The sequence below is a fragment of the Capsella rubella genome, unplaced genomic scaffold, assembly GCF_000375325.1.
Source record: "Capsella rubella cultivar Monte Gargano unplaced genomic scaffold, Caprub1_0 scaffold_2, whole genome shotgun sequence".
NCBI lineage: Eukaryota > Viridiplantae > Streptophyta > Magnoliopsida > Brassicales > Brassicaceae > Capsella > Capsella rubella.
This window is the reverse complement of record NW_006238922.1, coordinates 3,737,526-3,757,663: the sequence shown is the minus strand read 5'-3', so window position 1 is coordinate 3,757,663 and position 20,138 is coordinate 3,737,526. Positions and strand designations below refer to the sequence as shown.

Below are 20,138 nucleotides of genomic sequence, written 5' to 3'. Positions count from 1 at the left end.
GAGGGAATACTAATGATGCCTAATTCCACACAGAGTATCCCCGCGTCAAGACTTAAGAATGCATCCGATTTCGAGGCATATACTTCTTTGGCTTGGGGAAAGGAAGCATACAACGTCTTAACAACAAGTATCAGAATGATGGATACAAAAACGTGGGCGAGAGGCCAATATGAAGTCAAAGGTTTCCCTTTGGCATTGTTGATATGGGCATTAAGTGATGTACCTCTTTTTGGAAGCAAATTTGCTGTATGCAACAACACGTCAAAGTGTGTCTATCCTCTATACTCTAACTGGAAATCATTAGAAGCTCCAAGATTCAACGAAATCGTGGATGTCATGGGGAAAACGAAATTTGTAAGATTTCTTGTCGTGGGTTTGATATGGTTTTTATACAGTTTTTATATGGTTTTTATATAGTTTTTATATGATTTTTAATATTGCATCACAAAATGTTGTTTCCTGCAGATTGAAGTGAAAACGATTGTTGGCGACCCGAATGAACATAGCCATTTGGTTATGCCACAGATTGATGAAGACTTCAATGAAGTTGTTAATGTTGTTATCAAAGGGTATAGGATGAAAATGGAGGAATGGATTCGAGGATCGATCAGTGTTGCTAAAGGAGGAAAAGGTCAAAATAAACGTGCAAGAGACCCTCATGTTCAAGAAACACTAGATCCAAGTAAGAAAAACCGAAGAAAATCTGTAAGTGAAAACATTGACATGCTTCTTGGATTATGTCAAGATATTAACAACATAATTACAAGATTGGAAAATCATGTTGAAATTGCCAAAGTCAATCAAACACCAAAATGGGGGTTTGAAAACAAAGACGAACCAGCCTCTTCTAGGGCATATGTAAGTTTGAAATGGGTTTTAGGAATAGTTCATAATAGTTTTCAATCCATTTACATGAGTTTTCTAAAAGTTTTTAAATGCTTTTAGGTACCTGAAGAAGTGAATGATTATCACCAACATGAAGGAAGTGACATCCCTGAGGAACATTGACAGGAAAATAATGATAAGGTAAGTATTATTTGTATAAAAACTATATAAAACACTTATATAAAACGTTTTTACATTAGTTTTATAAGGTTTTTATATGGGTTTTAAAAAGAATTTTTACGAAATTATTTCATGAGCGTTTATAAGGGTTTTAAAAAGAATTTTTACAAAATTATTTCATTAGCGTTTATAAGGGTTTTATAAGGGTTTTAAAAAGAATGTTTACAAAAATATTTAATTAGCGTTTATAAGGGTTTTATAAGGTTTTTTATAAGGGGGTATGAGAGTTTATTCGCATTTAAAAGGGTTTTATAAGGGGTTTACAAGGGTTTACAACAATTGAAAATCCATTATAATGTTATAGGTTCCTAAAGAAATGAATGATGATCAACCTGATTTGAGAAAGGAAGGAAATGACTTCCCTGAGGAGCATACACAGGATAAAAATGATAAGGTAAGTATTTCTTGAATATGAAAAGTTTTGTATAAAAACCATATAAAACACTTGTAAAAAACATGCTTTTGAGTACTATGTGGAACCACTTAGGAAGAACCTCAAAAGAATCAGAAGATAAACCCCTAGCAGCTTCTGTTGCATGTTCTTGAGCTCTCCATGCTTTTGAGTACGACACCCCAACTCCATGATCCTTTCTAAAGATTTCTATTAGTTGCTTGGGTCTGAGTGGAAGCTTTCCTCCTTCAAAATGGTTTCTAACCATTCCACCCAATGTCTTTGCATTTGCTTGACGATGATTTACATTCCTTAATGTAGAGTCACAACTATGCAGACTGATATATTTTCGAATGATAAAACCATCTGATCCTTTAACTCTAATAGCACGTAACTTCCAATTGCAATTTTCACCTATGCAATTCAGAACATATCTCTTGTTGTCCGACTTCTTACTGAAACTCAAAGCTGTTTTTCAGCACATACATCTGCAGCTGAGTAGTCATTTCTTTTTTGCTTATGAATAAATCTCCGCAAAACAAAGAATCAACATCAAGTAGAGCAGGAGGATTAGGTATTGTCGGAACCTGAAAGTACAAATTCAGTATCCTATTAAATCTATGCATTAAAATTACAAAAGCTTTTAAAAGCATTTTATACGATTTTTAATAGATTTTTAAAAGGGTTTTAAAAGCTTTTTATAAGGATTTTAAAAGATTGTTATAAGGACTTTACAAGAACCAAGTTGTTTTCAAACTAACTTATAAACATTATAAGGTTACCTTATCTAAAGTAGTAGATTACCTGAGTATGATTTGGAAAAGAAACATCAGTAGCCCAAAAAGAAGTTGTTTGGTTACGTATCACCGGCTGCTGATTAATGATAGTAGACGTTCTAGGTTCCTCAGCGGAAGTAAAAAGACCAGAAGTAGCAGCAAAAGGATTAGGCATTGTCGGAACATGAAACTACAAATTCAGTATCCTAATAAATCTATGCATTAAAATTACAAAAGCTTTTAAAAGCCTTTTATACGATTTTTAATAGAATTTTAAAAGGGTTTTATAAGGACTTTATAAGAACCATGTTGTTTACAAACAACTTGTCTTGTTTATAACGTTTTAAAAGGGTTTTAAATGATTTTTCTAAGGTTTTCAAAAGTTTTAAACAATATATTTAAAAGAGGTTTACCTGAGTATGAGAAGCAGAACATACATCGCTTGCAACAAACTGATATGAGCTAGTTTGATCCTAAAAAGTAAACACGTAATAAGTTAATAATGATTTGGAAGCAATATTTTTTTTAAAAAAGTTTTTCTAAAGTAGTAGATTACCTGAGTACGATTTGGACAAGAAACATTAGTAGCCCCAAAAGAAGTTGTTTGGTTACATATAACCCGCTGCTGATTAATGATAGTAGATGTTTTAGGTACCTCTGTGGAAGTAAAAAAACCAGAAGTAGCAGCAGGGAGGTATTTCTAACAAATTCTCTAGTTTCTTACATATATATGCATTTTTCTTTTTTTTTATTATAAAATTTCTAATTAAATATTTTCTATTAACACATTTTCCACATCATATTTTCTTACCTCTTTCTTATTAAAATAATTCTTTGTAATTTATTATAATATATGTATCATTATAATTAATTTTTGTAATCTAATAAATTATTAGATAAATATCGTTAAAATCTTAATGAGGGCTAAGTATTTTTTGAAAACAAATAAAAACGTGGTTAAAAACATTTGGTCCTTCAGATTTTTCTTAAAAATCATATTTTCATGAAAGTTAATTTTAGTTACAATAAAAATTAGAATGAAACCTAGTACTAACAATAAATTGAAACATAAAAACAAAAATTAAAACAAAAATCGTTTTATTGAATAAAGATGAAATCATTAGTATGAATTATAGCACTACAATTTAAAATAATTTTTTTCAAAAAGATATAAGTTATAGTTGCGCGGTTTTTAAAAAACTTTAGATTGAATTACATATAATTATTCATAAAAAAAAATTATCATTTAAAAAATATTATTTTAATATTTATAATATTTATAAAAGTAATTATAATTTATGTATACTACAAGAAAACATAGCAAAATCCTACTAATTTTCTTACAAAATATTCGGAAGGAAATATTTTTTTACCAGGTGATGGATCTGTAGGCCTGAGCAAAAAACCCGGTACCGATGAACCACACCGGTTGGCAGCCGGTTAAAGCGGTATCGGTTCGGATACGGTTCCGTTGGAATTACCGAATGGGCTTCAATAGCAGGGTAAAATGGACTTCGGTCCGGTTCGGATTTTACCTTAAGTTAATATGGGTCCCCAATTATATCCGATCCTCTAACAAACAAATATATGTTTTCATGAGTTGTTAAACTATGTTAAACTTATGGTTAAATTTAAGTTCTTAAGTTTTTGTTTTGGTTAAAGTTATGCTACTTATCGGTTATTAAGTTCTTGTTTTGGTTATTTAATCGGTCATTTTTGGTTAATTAGTTGGTTATTTCTATTTTTAATCGGTTATATCAGGTTTGAATCGGTTATATCGGGTTTGAATACTTTGGTTACTAAAAATAACCGAACCGATCATAACCCGAATATTTTTTTGGTACATTGTTGGATTTTGAATTGGAGTAGAAAACCGACCCGAACCCGGTCAGTTACTCACCAAACCGAACCGAATTTATTGTAAAATACCGACTGGTATCTATATGGCTAATACCGATTTACCCGAAACCCGATTGGGTAGAACCGAAACCGGATTGGGTACCCGATTGCCCAGGACTATGGATCTGTATTCAAACGAAAATAGAAGGAAACATTTCCTACCAAATTTCTATCATGTCTGTTCTTTTCAATTTCCTTTTAATTCTTATGAATTTTCCTACAACTATAGAGTTTGGAGGAGTTTCGTAGCAACTTTTATCGCTCAGTTGTTGACTAATCTTATCGCTATATTTACAGAACCAATAAGGTTTACAGAAGCAATAAGGTTAATTCACCTTTTTCTAAAGAAATTTCTTCTTGGTGCCACGCTTGGGAATCAGTCAATCAATTTCAGGTTATTTAATTACATCTAAAATCTCACTTCTTATTTCCGGTATATTTGTCAGTATTTTCATGGTTTTGTTGGTTAGTAATCTTAAAAATAGAACAATAGGCACAACACAAATCTGAGATATAACTTATTGTTATCTATATAGTTACCTTTTCTCTCTTCTCCTTTCCGCCACGTTAGCGCCACATCATCATTTTTCTTTTTACTAAATCCAAAAGAACATGGGCTTGAGGTACAACACTTACACAACAATCAAAATACTAAACCTGAAAGAGCATGGGCACGAGGTCCAACATAACAATCAAACCGGTTAAAAAATCAGAAAAACGTATACACAAGTTTGGAACTGGATGATAAACCGGAACAGGGAAAACATCTTCTAGAACCATCGTTTACAAGAACGACACATCTGCAACAACGATACCGATTTCAAAATCATTGGCCGGAATAAACGGGTCTGAGCGTAGGAAAAAATCGAAAACAAGCCAGATCCTAGAATATCTCTCATAGAATATATTAAACCCAAACACCGGAAACTTTAACTCTCTAATCACATATTTAGCAAAAAGAGAAAATACCGCATAAACTTTTCCTCGACCTTTGACGAATACCAAATAAAGATAAACATTTCAATTTTTCAATTACTATAAAATTGAAAAAACAATCGATATGAAAAATAGAATAACAAAAAATGACAATAATAAAAAGCCAACAAAACAAACAATGCAAAACAACGAAAAATCATAATATAACTAAAAAATAAAATAAAAATTTTATAAACCTCGTGCGCGCAGCGCGGGTCAACAACTAGTTCTTTTATAAAGAATGTCTTCAAGCATTCCTTGTCTTGATGAAACATGTACGAACCAAATCACAGAAACTTGTGTTCATTTTCAATACTTTAAAGGTCTATTTGGTTTCTTATTTTAATTGCATATGTGTCATTGTTTGTGTTAGGGCGTATTGGCACATACAGACTCATATGTGGCTGTTCCATTCACCTAGGTCGAGGGTGACCCAAAGTTCATTGCTAATCCACAGATGATTAAGTTACAAGGTGGGATAAAGAAGACTAACATAAGCCGGGAAGCACATATGCAACACTCTTCGGCCAACTTGTGTTGATCTCTTTAGGAATCCTCAATGTTCGAGAGGCACATGAATCTTTTATACTTGAGGTGGTTCCAAAGAGTCTCTATACAGGTTCAAGTTTTGCTCTAAGATAGGATCCTTGTCTGTGTTGACCAAGAGGCACTTGTGATGTTAGTTTAAGACTTGTGTTTTATGTTACTATAAGAGTCTCTATATAGGTTCAATAACGCAAGTATGGTTTTACTAACTAGTAATTAAAAGCAAACAAATGGATGATTTAAATTTTAACCTTGGAATACAATTTAATTATTAAAAAAGACTTCAGGCTCTTCAGTTTAGTGTCAAGCCAAACCTTCTTCCCAGAGTACTATTTTTAGTATTAAGTTTGGTTAGGAATTGGACTTTAAATGTTAACAGTTCCATCTACTTTTTTAAAGAGAAAATAGATTCATGTCTATATGTATCACATGTAAAATCAAATTGATACTGAATAAGATGAAGTTTTGATTAAATGAGATTAATTATTTATGGTTTTGACAATGATATAAAACTCAAACACTTCACAGTTAAACCATTCAAAGTATCAGAACATGAGTTCTTTGGTTTGTTTCTCTTAACAGATACGAATCTTTAAAAACATATAGAAATCCCAAGAAACCGGCTGAAGTAATAAGGATATATAGTAAACGTTACTTATCAAGACAAAACATGACCCTCCTGATAATATATGTTTCATATGTATTGAAACTTGCATGAATTTGTATCCCTAACAACACTTTTCAAATCATTCACCACCTTAAGCCTATCTCGATAACTAATGTCTTTTGAGGAGAAAATAACTCTCTTCAAATGATCTGTGTGCTTTAGAATGTATTTGGCCACTTCTCTCTCTCTTTCTTGTTTCCATTTGTAGCCTTTCCACATGAATGTTTCAAGATGAGACAACAAACATTCAGGAACATTCTCTGGTTGATTCCATTCTCCAATACCTCCATCATTGTGCTTCCAACCTATGTCCTGATACAACCAAATAAACTTTCAGAAAAAAACACAATGTATGTAATTATTCGATCGATATGTGTATTGCTTACATCTATGAGCTTGAGGACTTGCAATTTAGGAGAACTATGGAGCAAGAGGGGAAGTAGATCCCACCATGCTTTTTTATATGTGTATAGCTCCAAATATACCAAATGCTCGAAGATGATACCGATAGGAAACTTAAACTTCAAGGGTGATAAGGCCATCGAAAGGCGTTTAACGGAAGAGAGAACCATAAGAAGCTTCTCGTCACTTATCTCATCAACATTAGTAATGTTTACCTCCATCAGCTCCGGTAAGTTCACAATCAGAGAAGACTCAAATGTATTAGTCCCTTCAATCTTTAAGAATTTCAAAGAAGGAGTATTTATCACAAAGCAACATTGATGATAACTCCCACCATCGCCATTATGAATTGTTAGTCTTTGTAAAGATGGCACTACAATTCTGAAAGTACTCACATTCCTACTTGCTTCTCTACATACTACCAAATCTTGAAGCTTAGGACAGCCAGATAAAAGGTTAAGAACAGAATCCTCGTCTTTGAAGTCCACACCTTCAAGGTGTAGTGTTCTAAGAGACCTCAGAGAAACCGTAGAAGGGACATCCAGAACAAGCCGGAGCATGAGTTTCAAAGTCTCTAGTTTTTCACAGTCATACAAGATTTTTGGAAACTTAAACAAACCTCTGCTTGAGTGAACTTTGAGTACCAACTCACGAACATTGCGGGTTAATGCAATTCCAATCAAGATTCCAAAATCCACTGTAAGTTCACTACGTCCAGTTAAACGAAGTTTGAGATGCAATCTCTGTAGAACAAGAGCCTTATGTGCAAACAAAGACTTGTTAATACTCTCGATGTCAAGCTCATGATCTAAAGCATCAAACTTGAGTTCAGGCATCAGTTTCCAATGAGACCGCCATTGTTTAGACAAAACACTTGTGGCTATGGCAGCTTTTGTAGGAAGTAAGCATAGTATCTTCTGAATCAAAGCTTCAGGCAACTCGCTAATCCTGTCCACATTATTAGAACTTTTCCTACTCTTCTTCCTGATCAAACCCAAAAATTTAACAACAACATATATGAGTTGGTTTCTGAATTCTAAAACTTGTTTGCTAAGAAACAAACCCTAAAACATACAAAGATACTAACCTTCGTTTCATTGAAGAATCCTTTGTCTTGCTGTTCAAAGATAAATGAAACAACAATGTAAATATATAGGTTGGTTTTTGAGTTTTGAAGCTTATTAGCCACGAAACAAACCCTAAAACATACAAAGAAACTAACCTTGGTTTCATTGGACAATTCTTTGTGTAGAAACTAACGACGACGAAGAGGAAGAGTTATACGGCGGCGAAGAGGAAGAGTTATACGGCGGCGAAGAGGAAGTGTTAGACGGCGGCTCTGGTTTGAACAAACTCAGACGACGTTAACATGTGTTGTTAACCTTATAATTGAACAAGGGGTGTTAGTTAATCCAGGTTTGGTTTGAATTCGGTTCGGTTTATTCGGTTTTTAGATATTTGGTTTATGAATTACAGTATCCTTCTTGTACCTGGTTTGTATAAACCGGACAAAAAATGTGAATTTTGATTACGTCGGTTTGTACAAATTTGGACTTCTTCCTTTCTCTAATCAAACCTGTCATATTCTGCAAAATCCCAATTGAATTACTTCGGTTTGTACAAACCGTTCACTAATCACTAGCATTAGTTTTCTTTAATTACGCATAAAACCTTTTAATTATACCACAATGGCACAACTTCATTTCTATTAATAGACTTTTTGGTTTGGACTTTGGATATGAGATGAACACAATATTAATTAATATATATATATATAGGTCACACCAATTAATAACAAGAATAAACGATTAAACGTGTAGAACAAGTAAACAAAGGTATAACACAACATGACTGTGATGAGATCTGTTTTATATGGAGACACTGTTTGGTATCCCTCTACCAGTAACTCCACCTTCACTGGTCGGAAACAATAAAGTGTAAGGCATCTTAACCAGACCTGTTCTGTTCTTGAGACTCTTATCATCGTTCCTCTCATCAATGTTCTTCTCAATCTCTTTCACTTTCTCACCAAACTTCTCAAACGCATCTTTCTCAGCTGCCCATTCTTTAGAATCTCTCTGTCCCAAATACACTTCATCGCTCAAATGAGTAGACAGAATCTCAATCGAAGATATCCCAAGAAGTGTCTGTAGCTGAGCTGTGATAGTCTTTAAAAGCACTTTGTCAGGGTTCTTCTCAAACAAATGTTTTGGTTAACACATATTAAAAACAACATTAAGAACAATTTGCAATACCATAAAGGAGACATCCAAGATATAAGAACTATCTGTTGTAATGTTGTGAAGGCAATCGAAAAACTGCGAATTTAAAAATCTCGACAAAAGGGTTTGAAGAACTATCTGTTGTAATGTTGAAGATGAAAACAGAGAAGAATAACCCTACTTGTAATGTTGTACAAGATGAAGAGCCATAACTCAAAAAAGTTGCGAAAATTCAACATGTTATAAGACTCCAAGACACAAATTCTGAGTTTCACTTTGAAGAAATGGCTTGAGATCCAAAATCCACAAGTAAAATGCCAATTTTGGAGAAAAATAGCCACTGATTTAATAGACACTCTCCGCTAAGCCACAACCGTACTATGATGTCAAAAAAACTGGTTTGTAGTTAGTTTTCAATAAGCATAGAAGACTTTAATATATAGTCCAGTCTTATTACACTCTCTCTTTTTATTTCTTCTTTTTTTTTCTAGTAAAGTACAAATCCTTAGAGATTAAGAATCAATGTTCTAATTTACCAAAAAAAAAGAATCAATGTTCTAAAATGCGGTTATATTTTTATAATTTTTAACTAAATATATTTGAAATTTTAATTTTTACATCTATATATATAATTATAAATGTTCATATATATGTTGTTGATAGAAATTAAAAAAAAATGTTTTTTCTCATATTTGTTTATATTTTGTTATTTTTATTTCTCTAACATATAGGTTTATATTACTTTTATCAATATGATCAATATATATAATGCTTTATGTTATAAACTCCTAAACCGCCTAGAATCGCCTAGGCCTCGACTAAGCGTTTTCTTCGCTAGGCGTTGGGTGACCGCCTAGATACCGCCTAACGCTTTCTTGAACATCCATTGTCTTAGGTCTCGTGTGCATTATTATTATTTTTCTTTATACATATGTGATGGTTATGTTTCAAAAAAAATAAAAAGATCTCAATCTTTCTTACCTCGAAGTTTCCTCTCGCATAAGTCAATCATAACGCGTTAACCTCAAGACACGGTATAATCTTTTTATATAACAATCCAAAACCATATTAACTAGAAATATCTGATTTTAGTTTCTACCATTTTTGCAACCCTCTCATGGCTTCTCTTTCTTCTCTTATTAAGTCTCGTACTTACAGATTCAACACTTTCTCGAGCTTCCACGGCCCCGACGTACGTAAATCATTTCTAAGTCACTTGCGCAAACAGTTTAGCTACAATGGGATCACAATGTTTGATGATCAAGGTATCGAGAGAAGCGAAACGATCGCGCCTTCACTCGTACAAGCGATAAGAGAATCGAGGATCTTGATTGTGATTCTCTCAAAGAACTATGCTTCTTCAAGTTGGTGTTTGAATGAGTTGGTGGAGATTATGGAGTGCAAGAAAGTTATGGGGCAAATAGTGATGACAATATTTTATGGAGTTGATCCAACCCATGTACGAAAACAAATCGGAGATTTTGGGAAAGCTTTCACTGAAACATGTTCACGTAGTACTGATGTGGAGAAGCTGAAATGGGAGAAAGCTTTGACTGATGTGAGCAACATACTCGGAGAACATTTATTAAACTGGTTAGTCTTTAATTAATATGAGTTTTTGTTTTTTTTATTATTATTTTTTTATTATAGATTTGAAAAATGTTGTATATATTGTGTTTGATATAAAATTTTTAGCTTTAATCTATTAGAAAAGTGTGTAAAAAAAATTAAAATATGGTTTATCATGATGAGATAAATAATTAAATTGTTTTAGTATGGTTTATCAGTTAAATATCAAAATTTTATTGATATATTTAATTTTCAACCCGCTTCATTACGCGGGCAGTATCATTATTTTCAATAAAATAATTTGAGACATTAGTTAAATCTAGAAACCAATAAAAATTATATTATATAAATTTAATACTAAAGTGGAAAACTAGAAAATATATATATATATATATATATATATATATATGTGTATAAATAAAAAGTTGACTTGTGTTATATATGAGTTAAATTCTAGTAAAGGATAGATATATTTTCCTTGAAGTGATGAATTTGAAAAATACATGTTGTTTCTCCGGACTATTTTGATGTGTAGCGACTATGTATATACTTGTTTTGCCTTTTATAAAGGTTTTTTGAGCAAATAAACCTTTGAAGTCATCGATTTTTGGAACTCTACCCTCCATTAGGGACAATGAAGCAAACATGATCGAGAAGGTTGCAGGAGATGTTTCGCGCAAACTAAACGCTACACCATCTAAGGATTTTCAAGATATGGAGGGACTTGAAGCACACTTGAAGAAAATGCAGTTTCTATTACATTTAGATCATGAAGATGAAGCTATGATTGTTGGAATCTGTGGCCCTGCCGGCATTGGTAAGACTACTATTGCTAGAGCTTTACATAGCCTACTCTCTAGTAGTTTCCGGCTTAGTTGTTTTATGGAGAATCTTAAGGAGAGTTATAATAGTGGTCTTGACGAGTATGGATTAAAGCTTTTTCTACAACAACAACTTCTTTCAAAGATTTTAAACCAAAATGGTATGAGGGTATACCATTTAGGTGCAATACATGAAAGGCTAAGCGATCAGAAAGTGCTTATCATTCTTGATGATGTGAATGATCTAAAGCAATTAGAGGCTTTGGCTAATGAAACTACCTGGTTTGGTCCTGGAAGCAGAATTATTGTAACCACAGAAGATCAAGAGCTTTTGCAGCAACATGGTATCAATAATACATACCAAGTGGGTTTCCCATCAAAAGAAACATCTCTTAAGATCTTATGTAAATATGCTTTTCGACAAAGTTTTCCACGTCGTGGATTTAAAGAGCTCGCGGTAAGACTAACAAAGCTTTGTGGTAACCTTCCCTTGGGTCTAAGTGTGGTGGGTTCATCATTACGTGGAAAGAAGGAAGATGAATGGGAAGAAGTGATGCGCAGGCTAGAAATATTTCTAGATCATCGAGATATTGAAGACATACTAAGAGTGGGATATGAGAGTTTACATGACAATGAGAAATCTCTATTTCTTCACATTGCAGTATTTTTTAACCATAAAGATGTTGATAGTGTTAATGCAATGCTTGCTGAAAATAACTTGGATATCAAACATGGGTTGAGAATCCTAGTAAATAGATCGCTCATATACATATCTACCAAAAGGGAAGTAGTGATGCATAAGTTACTACAACAAGTGGGTAGACAAGTCATTCATAGACAAGAGCCTTGGAAACGTCAAATCTTAATCGATGCACATGAGATATGTGATGTCCTTGAAAATGATACGGTATGTTTCCTAATTTGTGTTTCTCTCCTTTTCTCCCTTTAAGCATTGCTTTTTTAAAAGTAACTTAGTGAAAACAATATATATAGATATAACCTGTTTTACTAATAATTTCTTTATATTTGATTGTCTTATATAGGGTAATAGAGCTTTGTCCGGTATATCATTTGATACATCAGGAATCAACGAAGTTATCATAAGTGATAGAGCTCTTAGAAGAATGAGTAATCTTCGATTTCTTAGTGTCTACAAAACAAGATATGATGGGAATGAAAGAGTCCACATACCTGGGGAGATAGAGTTTCCACCTCGGTTAAGGTTACTACATTGGGAGGCATACCCGAAAAAGAGTCTTCCTCTTAGATTCTGCTTGGCAAATCTTGTTGAACTTTACATGCGGGATAGCCAGCTTGAGAAGCTTTGGGAAGGAACTCAGGTTAGTTATAATAGTTTTTTTCTATCTCTACTACTATGAAAAGTTAGTATCTCATTATTTTCTGATGTTCCTCCTTTGTTGTATGATTTTGCATTCAGCCGCTTACAAACCTCAAAAAGATGGATTTTTCATCGTCCCGATATTTGAAAGAACTCCCCGATCTTTCAAATGCTATAAACTTGAAAAGATTACAACTAAATGGTTGCACAAGTTTAGTAGAGCTTCCATCTTCAATTGCAAATCTTCATAAGCTAGAAGACTTGGTGATGAATTCTTGCGTAAATCTAGAAGTTGTTCCAACTAACATCAACTTGGCATCTCTTGAGAGGATCTACATGATTGGATGCTCGCGATTAAGAGTTTTTCCAAATATTTCTACAAACATAAGCCAACTCCTTATGTCGGAAACAGGGGTAGAAAATGTGCCTCCATCGATAAAGCTATGGTCTCGTCTTTCGTATGTTGATATAAGAGGCAGTGGAAAACTGAAGACCTTAACACATTTCCCGGAGAGCCTATGGTCTCTAGACCTAAGCTACACTGATATTGAGAAGATTCCAGATTGCGTCAAATATATTCATCACCTCCAAAGCCTTGAAGTAACTGGTTGTAGAAAACTCGCGTCAATGCCAGAGCTTCCTTGTTCGCTAAGACTTTTAATGGCAGAAGATTGTGAAGGACTGGAGAACGTAACTTCCCCTCTAACTACTCCAAATGCAAAACTCAATTTCACCAACTGCTTTAAACTTGGTGGAGAATCAAGAAAAGTAATTATCCAAAGTTTATTTCTTTACGAGTTTGCTTGCTTACCAGGGAGAGAAGTGCCTTCAGAGTTCCATCACCGCGCTCGAGGTAACTCCTTGACCATTCGGCACGAGAAAGATTGCTCATTTTCAACATCCTCCAAGTTTAAGGTTTGCGTCATGATTTCTCCCAACCATAACCATCATATAAAAGAAAACAGAGAACTTCGTTTGAAGTATGGAATCGTCGGCAAAAGCGGATATAGATATCCTATTTTCATAGTACACCCTCGCGAATCTCCCGGAATCCGAACAGATCATCTTTGTATATTTCATTGTGACTTTCCCGAAGAAGAGGTATTACTTGACGTGGGAAGCACGGTATTGTTTGAATTTAGCAGCCGCTACTGCGAGATTATAGAATGTGGCGTAAGAATCATTACCAAAGAAGTGGAGGGAAGAAGCAGCAATGGAAGCAATAGTTTTATACTAGACCAAGTTTCTGAAGACAAAGATGACTGGAGCTACGAGTTTGAACTACCATGTGATACGATATCAGACAAGACAGCTGATGAAGAAGAAGATCATGTTGAAGGAAAACATCATAAAAACTGTTGGAGTTGGCTTTTCACATGCTTTGGTCTCTCCCATATCCCTATGGAATCCAGAGAGGAGTTTTTGAACAAGATGGCAGATTAATTTTCTTGTTGTCTCTTCAATCTCTAGCTTTTATAGTTTCTTTTTTGATCCTCATGGAACAATGCTTGATCCATAAGCAACGTAAGATATATTTTTATCATCATAAAACTATTTTTTTATTTTTTTTGGTATGATCATAAAACTAATTTTAAGCCAACATAGATGAGAGATCAAATTTTTTTTTATATAAAAAATTATATGTGCATCATATCAAGTTCTACCTTATTGATATTTTGTTTTGTCAGCAATTATTACTCTATCTTATTGATATTAAAAGTAAATAAATAAATTAGTTAAAAAATCAACATATCGAAACTTTTTTTAAAAATATCAACATGTTTAATATAATATTTTATATTTTTTAACATCATAAGTAATTATTATACATCATAACGAACTATTTCTAAATGAGGCTGAAACAATCAAACTAATTCTAAATGCGTTAAAATTACAAAAAGAAACAAAAATAAAAATATATTAATACTCTCATCAAGTAATCAAACTTAAAAAAAAAAAAATCAACCCATTTTCATTTTTTTTGTGTTTTCACTTTTGACTACATGTGTTGATACTTATAACATAAGTAACACTATAAGTTCGTGAATTCTATAGAAGAGATTCAAATTCACATAAAAGACTTAATGGAAACGATCAAAGCTAATCCACTTAATATGTCTGGATCCTAAGGTAGTAAACTGATTCCAAGTCACAAGAGATTGGGTCAAATTTAGTATCACCATCTGGCGAGAATGAGCAATCGAATAAAATTTGGTTCAAATACGAAATATCATTCAATCCTTACAAGCTTAGTGTTAAAAGAGAAATATATGCGACATATCAATGCATTTCGTTGATAAGATACGAAACTTTTATTATACAACATGAAGAGCTTACCACATTAGATGCTACCAAGATTTCTGAACATATTCCTACAAGCCAAAACAAAGTTAGAACAATATATCGTAAATTGAGATTGTTAATATGACTTTCACACCAAGGATGCAAAACCAACAAATGACTAGAGTGAACATAATAACAAATTATTTGACCTGCTTCGTTTCGATTAGTCTTCACAGTCGATAAATTGAACATTTGGAATGTGATATTTCAAATAATTTAGCATTACGTTTGCAATGTGAGGAGGGAACCCTTGTAGATCAGAAATCCATGGCATATGTATCGACAATCCCAAATAATTTAGATGCATAATATTCATAACAAATTCTCCTCCATGATAAGCCACACGATCTTCACCACGCGAATCAACTAAGGTAAGCTTCTTGAGATCTCTCATTTCACAGAGAGATGAAGATAAAGTTTCAAAACTACACTCCCCACGGATACATACACTGAGAATCCTAAGCCTAGTCATATGGATGAGATCAGTCACACTAGTATGCTTTGTCGAGAAAAAACACAATGTCTCTAGGTTCACTAGATTACCCAATTCCAAAAGTGTTTGATCATGCATTGTACCAGGTAGTTGGAGGTACCTCAACTCCAGCATCTCTTTCAAAACATTAGGCACATGAATTGATTTTCCATTAACAGTTAAGTTCAAATAGAGCAAAAGCTTTAGTTTCCGTAGAGAAGTAGGTAGAAGAGATACCACCGCCTCTAATAAACTCAAGAATCTCAAGTGAACAAGCTCTCCAATGCTTGAAGGTAATTTCCCTCCTTCAAATTGTACTTTGTAAAGATCCAACACCCTAAGAAGTGGTAAACTTGTCTGCCTCCAAACGTCTCTATCGACTCCGAAAAATAGAAGAGATCTCACTTTTTTTTTGTTATTTCTCTCCAATATATCAAATACATTTCCACAATGTACAGCGAGTCTGCGAGATGTGCTACAAGATTGCACATTGACGAGGGATGTTGTTGATCTTGGGACTTTGATGATTTGTACGAAGTTTTCTTCTTTGGCTTTAGACAAACATACTTCTCTCATCATGTCATGCATCTGACAATATAAAATTCTCGAAGACAAATAATGTTTTTCCACAATGACCATATTTCTTCTCACTAGCTCTTCTAGGCAGCCTTCACCACTCTCAAGAATTGTATCTCCGTCGTAAAATGACGTTAGAATTCCTTCTGCTGCCCAATAATAGGACAATTTGTTCACAGCTATATGGAAATTTTCGGGGTAAAGGGCTAGGAAGAGGAAACAATGCTTCAAGCGCCTTGGTAAATCTTCATAGCTTAGAGACAATACTCGGGAAACCAAATCGTCGTTATCAGATCTTCCTGATCGTCCTACTATATGATGTTTGATTGCGTCAGATACTTTTTTCCACTCAAGAAAAGTATGTTTTTTAGCTAACAACCCTCCCAACACTTTAATAGCTAATGGTAGACCTCCACAATACATGACCATTTCCTTACCCATGGCTTCAATTTCCTCATCAACCCTAAATTCTGCATATCATCATAATGTAAAATGAAGATTCAAGATACTACCTTAAAATAGTTTATCATGTGTTATTATATAATTGAAACCTTACCAGTTTCATTTCTCCTAGGAAAAGCAACACTCCAACATAGTGTCCAACTCTCTGTGGAAGTAAGGATTCTTGGTCTAAAGGTAAAACATGTTGCATCTGCATGTAAGCCAACACCCTCATTGCGTGAAGTAAGTAGCATCTTCCAACCTACATAATATTTATTGTCTTATGATAGGAAGAGTGTATAATAGAAGAAGAAGTGCATATATGACCAATTGTGCTTTGATCTCTCTTTCTGATTTATCAATCACAAGAGAATTTAACAAGAAGTGCACTAGAGCTCACTCACCTCTTGTTCGTGGAAACACCGATTTGATGCGATCCCAATCTTGTTCTCTCCATACATCATCAAGGACGACTAGATATCTACCGGTTTTCAGCAAGTCAAATAGTTTACCTTGGAGTGTATATTCGTCCATATGTGAAATTTCCATCTCATTTGGTGTAAGATCATTCAAGATCCTTTGCCAAACATCCTTCCGTGTAAATGTTTTCGAAACACAAAACCATGTGAATCCTTCAAAATGACGTCGGACAATGTCATGATGAAAAACATGTTTAGCAAGAGTTGTTTTACCTATACCGCCCATCCCGGTTATAGATACCACTTGAATGTTATCATTATCCACCAAATGACTAACCAATTCTTCAACACTCTGATCCATCCCTACAAGATCGCTTTCCGGATTGTTAGGAAATGTCTGTCGGATCTCCCTTTCCTCCCTTTGTCTATCTTGGAAAGATAATGAACGATCAGTACCAACAATGATCTGTTGTATCCCAAAACTCTTCATTCGTTCAATCATCTTAGAGATTCTTTTAATTAGTGATCCCTTCAACACCTAAACCCAATCTCCGGCGATCCCTTAAGCAGCAAGAAAGCCTTCTCACACAATTCTTTATCCCTTTTTCTTTTCCCCTTTCTTGTTCTATAAGAAATGTTTCGATTATATCCTCAGCATCGTAAAGAATTTCTTTGACCTCTTCCAAGAAGTTTTTCACCCTTTCACTTTCATGCTTCTTCGCATCTGCATCATTCAACAATGATTGTAACCTTGAAAGCTCAAGTCTTAGTTCATCAACTTTCTCATCAACTCCTTGCAAATGCTCAGATTCTCGACTAAGGAAATCCCAAACCTTCTCAATTAAAAAAGACACAACTGCTTCTTCCATAACTATGATTCTGTTCCAACATGAACACAACTCGTGTTAATAATCACCAAAAAAAATGATCTAAGACGTCTTTACAAAAAGTTTTATGAAAAGATCAGTCTAGTGAGACATGAGACCATCTTCAAATTACTAGGATATATTATCATATAACTATAAACCACGTACGACTCATTTTTTTCATCTTAATTTCATGAAATCCATAACAACTAAATCATTTGTTCCATCATTGACAAAAACAAAACAAAAAAACTTGTTCGTGAAACAAGATATATTTTCAGACAAAGATCTTATACAAGTTTAAAGTCACCAAAACAGAGTAAAATAGATAGATCAAAAGCAAGAGAAGCAAAAAATAAATAACGTGAAGCTATGATAACATCATTAACCTCTTGTAAACTCTTGTCTGAATCAGCACTCTTGTCTTAATCAGCACTGTGCTAACAACATTAATTCTTTGGAAGAAGAATTAATGAATGAATTAGATGAGCTTCGTAGTAATTAGCGAAGATTTGCTTTAACACTGAAGAAACATTTAACAAATAAATAAATTAAAAGAACATTGCTGGTTTTTTCAACAACTTTAGACTTTATTAACTAAAGATGGGATTATATTCTTTGGCAAACATAAGATGTTATCATTAAAGGTAACTTAATAAAAAAAATAACCACCATTTAGTCAAGAACGATCCTATTGAGTTAACTAAAGTTCTCATATATTTTTTCTTTGAATCTGACTTTGCAGCACTACAAGAAATATGGGTATTAATAGAAAAGCGAAAACACTATTAAAAGCATATGATAGCGTTTCCATAAACGTTTTTTTTTGCCGCTGCTATCTTACACCTGGGTCTAATTAATATAGCTTAGTTTATATGCTATCATATATAAATATATAATAATGCTATTTCAGCTATAATATTATTTATAGATAACAGTTTTGCAATTATAAAGTATATGATGACATTTTATTATCGCTATTTATTCTTTATATTAGCATTTCTTTTTGCTTCGATAATATATTTTTAGTAGCATTTTAGTTTTGCAGGAAAGGTTTGTATTATAAAGTTTATTTGTGCCATTTCGCTATTTTAATTTAATTATGTGATATAATTAGTAATTAGTTAAATATTTATAGAGAATTACCCTTAACCCACATTGACTTTTTCTTTTAAAATTAGCACACACTCATCTATTCCAAAAATATAATTACTTAATAATTATAAAATAATAAAATTAATTTTACATTTCATCTTCTTCTCTCATCTGAGTAAAGCCTTGAGCTATCATCTTTTCTTGTTTGAATCATCATCGTCTCATCGGAGGCGATTACGAAAATGGCGGAGGAAGAAGAGGGGTAATAAAACTACTTAACCTTACTATAGAGAAGAGAAACTAATTTGTAAAATCAAATTATAACATAACTTTAAATCCTAGGTTAAAATCATGGCAAAAAATAAGAATAAGTTAAAAACTGAGCTAGGTTAATAGTTAAGTAGGCAATAATCTCAATGTCAACCTAATCCACTAGCTCTAATCAATGTTTTTCCCAGCTAGTCTATTCTAATAGTAATTTACACATAAATTTCTTGTAGATACATGATTGGATCTTCAGTTTATTTGAATTAGCAAAACCTCTTCAAGTTTTTGTTTCACTTTCAAATTTGGTTGATATATTGTGTGTTTAAATTTAATTTTGGTGATTAGTATAAGATTTTGAGTTAAAGAACTGGAGCTTAAGATAAGATAAAAAATTTGTATATTTTCTTGTTTCTTGAAACTGAGAAAAATAATATATGTCACTATCCATAACAAAATGTAGAAATGTGATGGAAGTATACAATTTGGTGTCAAAATTTATACATAAATAGAAATAGAAATTTAGTCGACAAACATATATTTCTCATTAATATATAACTTTATGATTATATTTATAATTTATATAAGATCATATTTTTCTTTTCTTTTTTAAAAAAGTTAAAGAGTTGGGTTATTCATCTCTAAAGAGATTCATTTTCATTTATGTTTTGAAAAGTTAAATTAATGGATAGTTCGGATAAAAATTATGATACAGCAATGAAATTATTCGATAAAAATATTTTAAGCAGTTTTAGAGATTGCGACACAATGACTCCACAAGTCGTCACTCTTCTTCAAGTATTGCGTTTCACGGGCAATTAAGGCGGGTCTGTCAGCAATATATTTAATAAGATTATCATGACACACTTTTCCTTCCTGAACAAGATCGTGGCAACAAGAATCAATGATGGTTGCATTTCCGAAAACAACAGCCACTATATCCAAGGCACACTAGGGATAGTATTTTAACAAGACAAGTATCCCATAACG

At 33.1% G+C, this 20,138-nt stretch overlaps 3 protein-coding genes and 1 pseudogene across 3 annotated transcripts; 1 reads left to right on the top strand and 3 right to left on the bottom strand.

The window, feature by feature from the left end:
• Window positions 1-6,346: 6,346 nt before the first annotated feature.
• On the bottom strand, window positions 6,347-7,954 carry LOC17894410 (putative FBD-associated F-box protein At1g55030). The gene is made up of 4 exons (XM_006301834.2): window positions 7,944-7,954; window positions 7,809-7,838; window positions 6,706-7,705; window positions 6,347-6,631 (listed from the first exon to the last, which is right to left on the bottom strand). Exons 1-4 carry the CDS (start codon window positions 7,952-7,954, stop codon window positions 6,347-6,349), a joined length of 1,326 nt encoding a protein of 441 aa, XP_006301896.2.
• A 555-nt stretch (window positions 7,955-8,509) lies between these two features.
• Window positions 8,510-9,153, bottom strand: LOC111831930 (linoleate 9S-lipoxygenase 1-like). Its single transcript, XM_023787558.1, has 3 exons — window positions 9,139-9,153; window positions 8,977-9,039; window positions 8,510-8,913 (listed from the first exon to the last, which is right to left on the bottom strand). Exons 1-3 carry the CDS (start codon window positions 9,151-9,153, stop codon window positions 8,590-8,592), a joined length of 402 nt encoding a protein of 133 aa, XP_023643326.1. The 3' UTR covers window positions 8,510-8,589.
• A 907-nt stretch (window positions 9,154-10,060) lies between these two features.
• On the top strand, window positions 10,061-13,286 carry LOC111832012 (disease resistance protein RML1A-like). Its single transcript, XM_023788070.1, has 5 exons — window positions 10,061-10,536; window positions 11,142-12,240; window positions 12,377-12,673; window positions 12,772-13,118; window positions 13,274-13,286. Exons 1-5 carry the CDS (start codon window positions 10,061-10,063, stop codon window positions 13,284-13,286), a joined length of 2,232 nt encoding a protein of 743 aa, XP_023643838.1.
• A 1,892-nt stretch (window positions 13,287-15,178) lies between these two features.
• LOC17894989 lies at window positions 15,179-17,792 on the bottom strand (annotated as a pseudogene).
• Window positions 17,793-20,138: the final 2,346 nt, after the last annotated feature.

What these genes read in the sequence shown, in the direction of transcription:
- LOC17894410 (XM_006301834.2), bottom strand. An exon ending in GATTCTTCAATGAAACGAAG is followed by an intron (nt 7,706 to 7,808) that starts GTTAGTATCTTT and finishes GGGTTTGATCAG; the next exon opens with GAAGAAGAGTAGGAAAAGTT. An exon ending in AAGTCCTCAAGCTCATAGAT is followed by an intron (nt 6,632 to 6,705) that starts GTAAGCAATACA and finishes TGGTTGTATCAG; the next exon opens with GACATAGGTTGGAAGCACAA.
- LOC111831930 (XM_023787558.1), bottom strand. An exon ending in TCTTGGATGTCTCCTTTATG is followed by an intron (nt 8,914 to 8,976) that starts GTATTGCAAATT and finishes TTGTTTGAGAAG; the next exon opens with AACCCTGACAAAGTGCTTTT.
- LOC111832012 (XM_023788070.1), top strand. Translation starts at nt 10,061, where the DNA reads ATGGCTTCTCTTTCTTCTCTTATTAAGTCTCGTACTTACAGATTCAAC. An exon ending in ATGTCCTTGAAAATGATACG is followed by an intron (nt 12,241 to 12,376) that starts GTATGTTTCCTA and finishes TGTCTTATATAG; the next exon opens with GGTAATAGAGCTTTGTCCGG. An exon ending in AGCTTTGGGAAGGAACTCAG is followed by an intron (nt 12,674 to 12,771) that starts GTTAGTTATAAT and finishes TTTTGCATTCAG; the next exon opens with CCGCTTACAAACCTCAAAAA.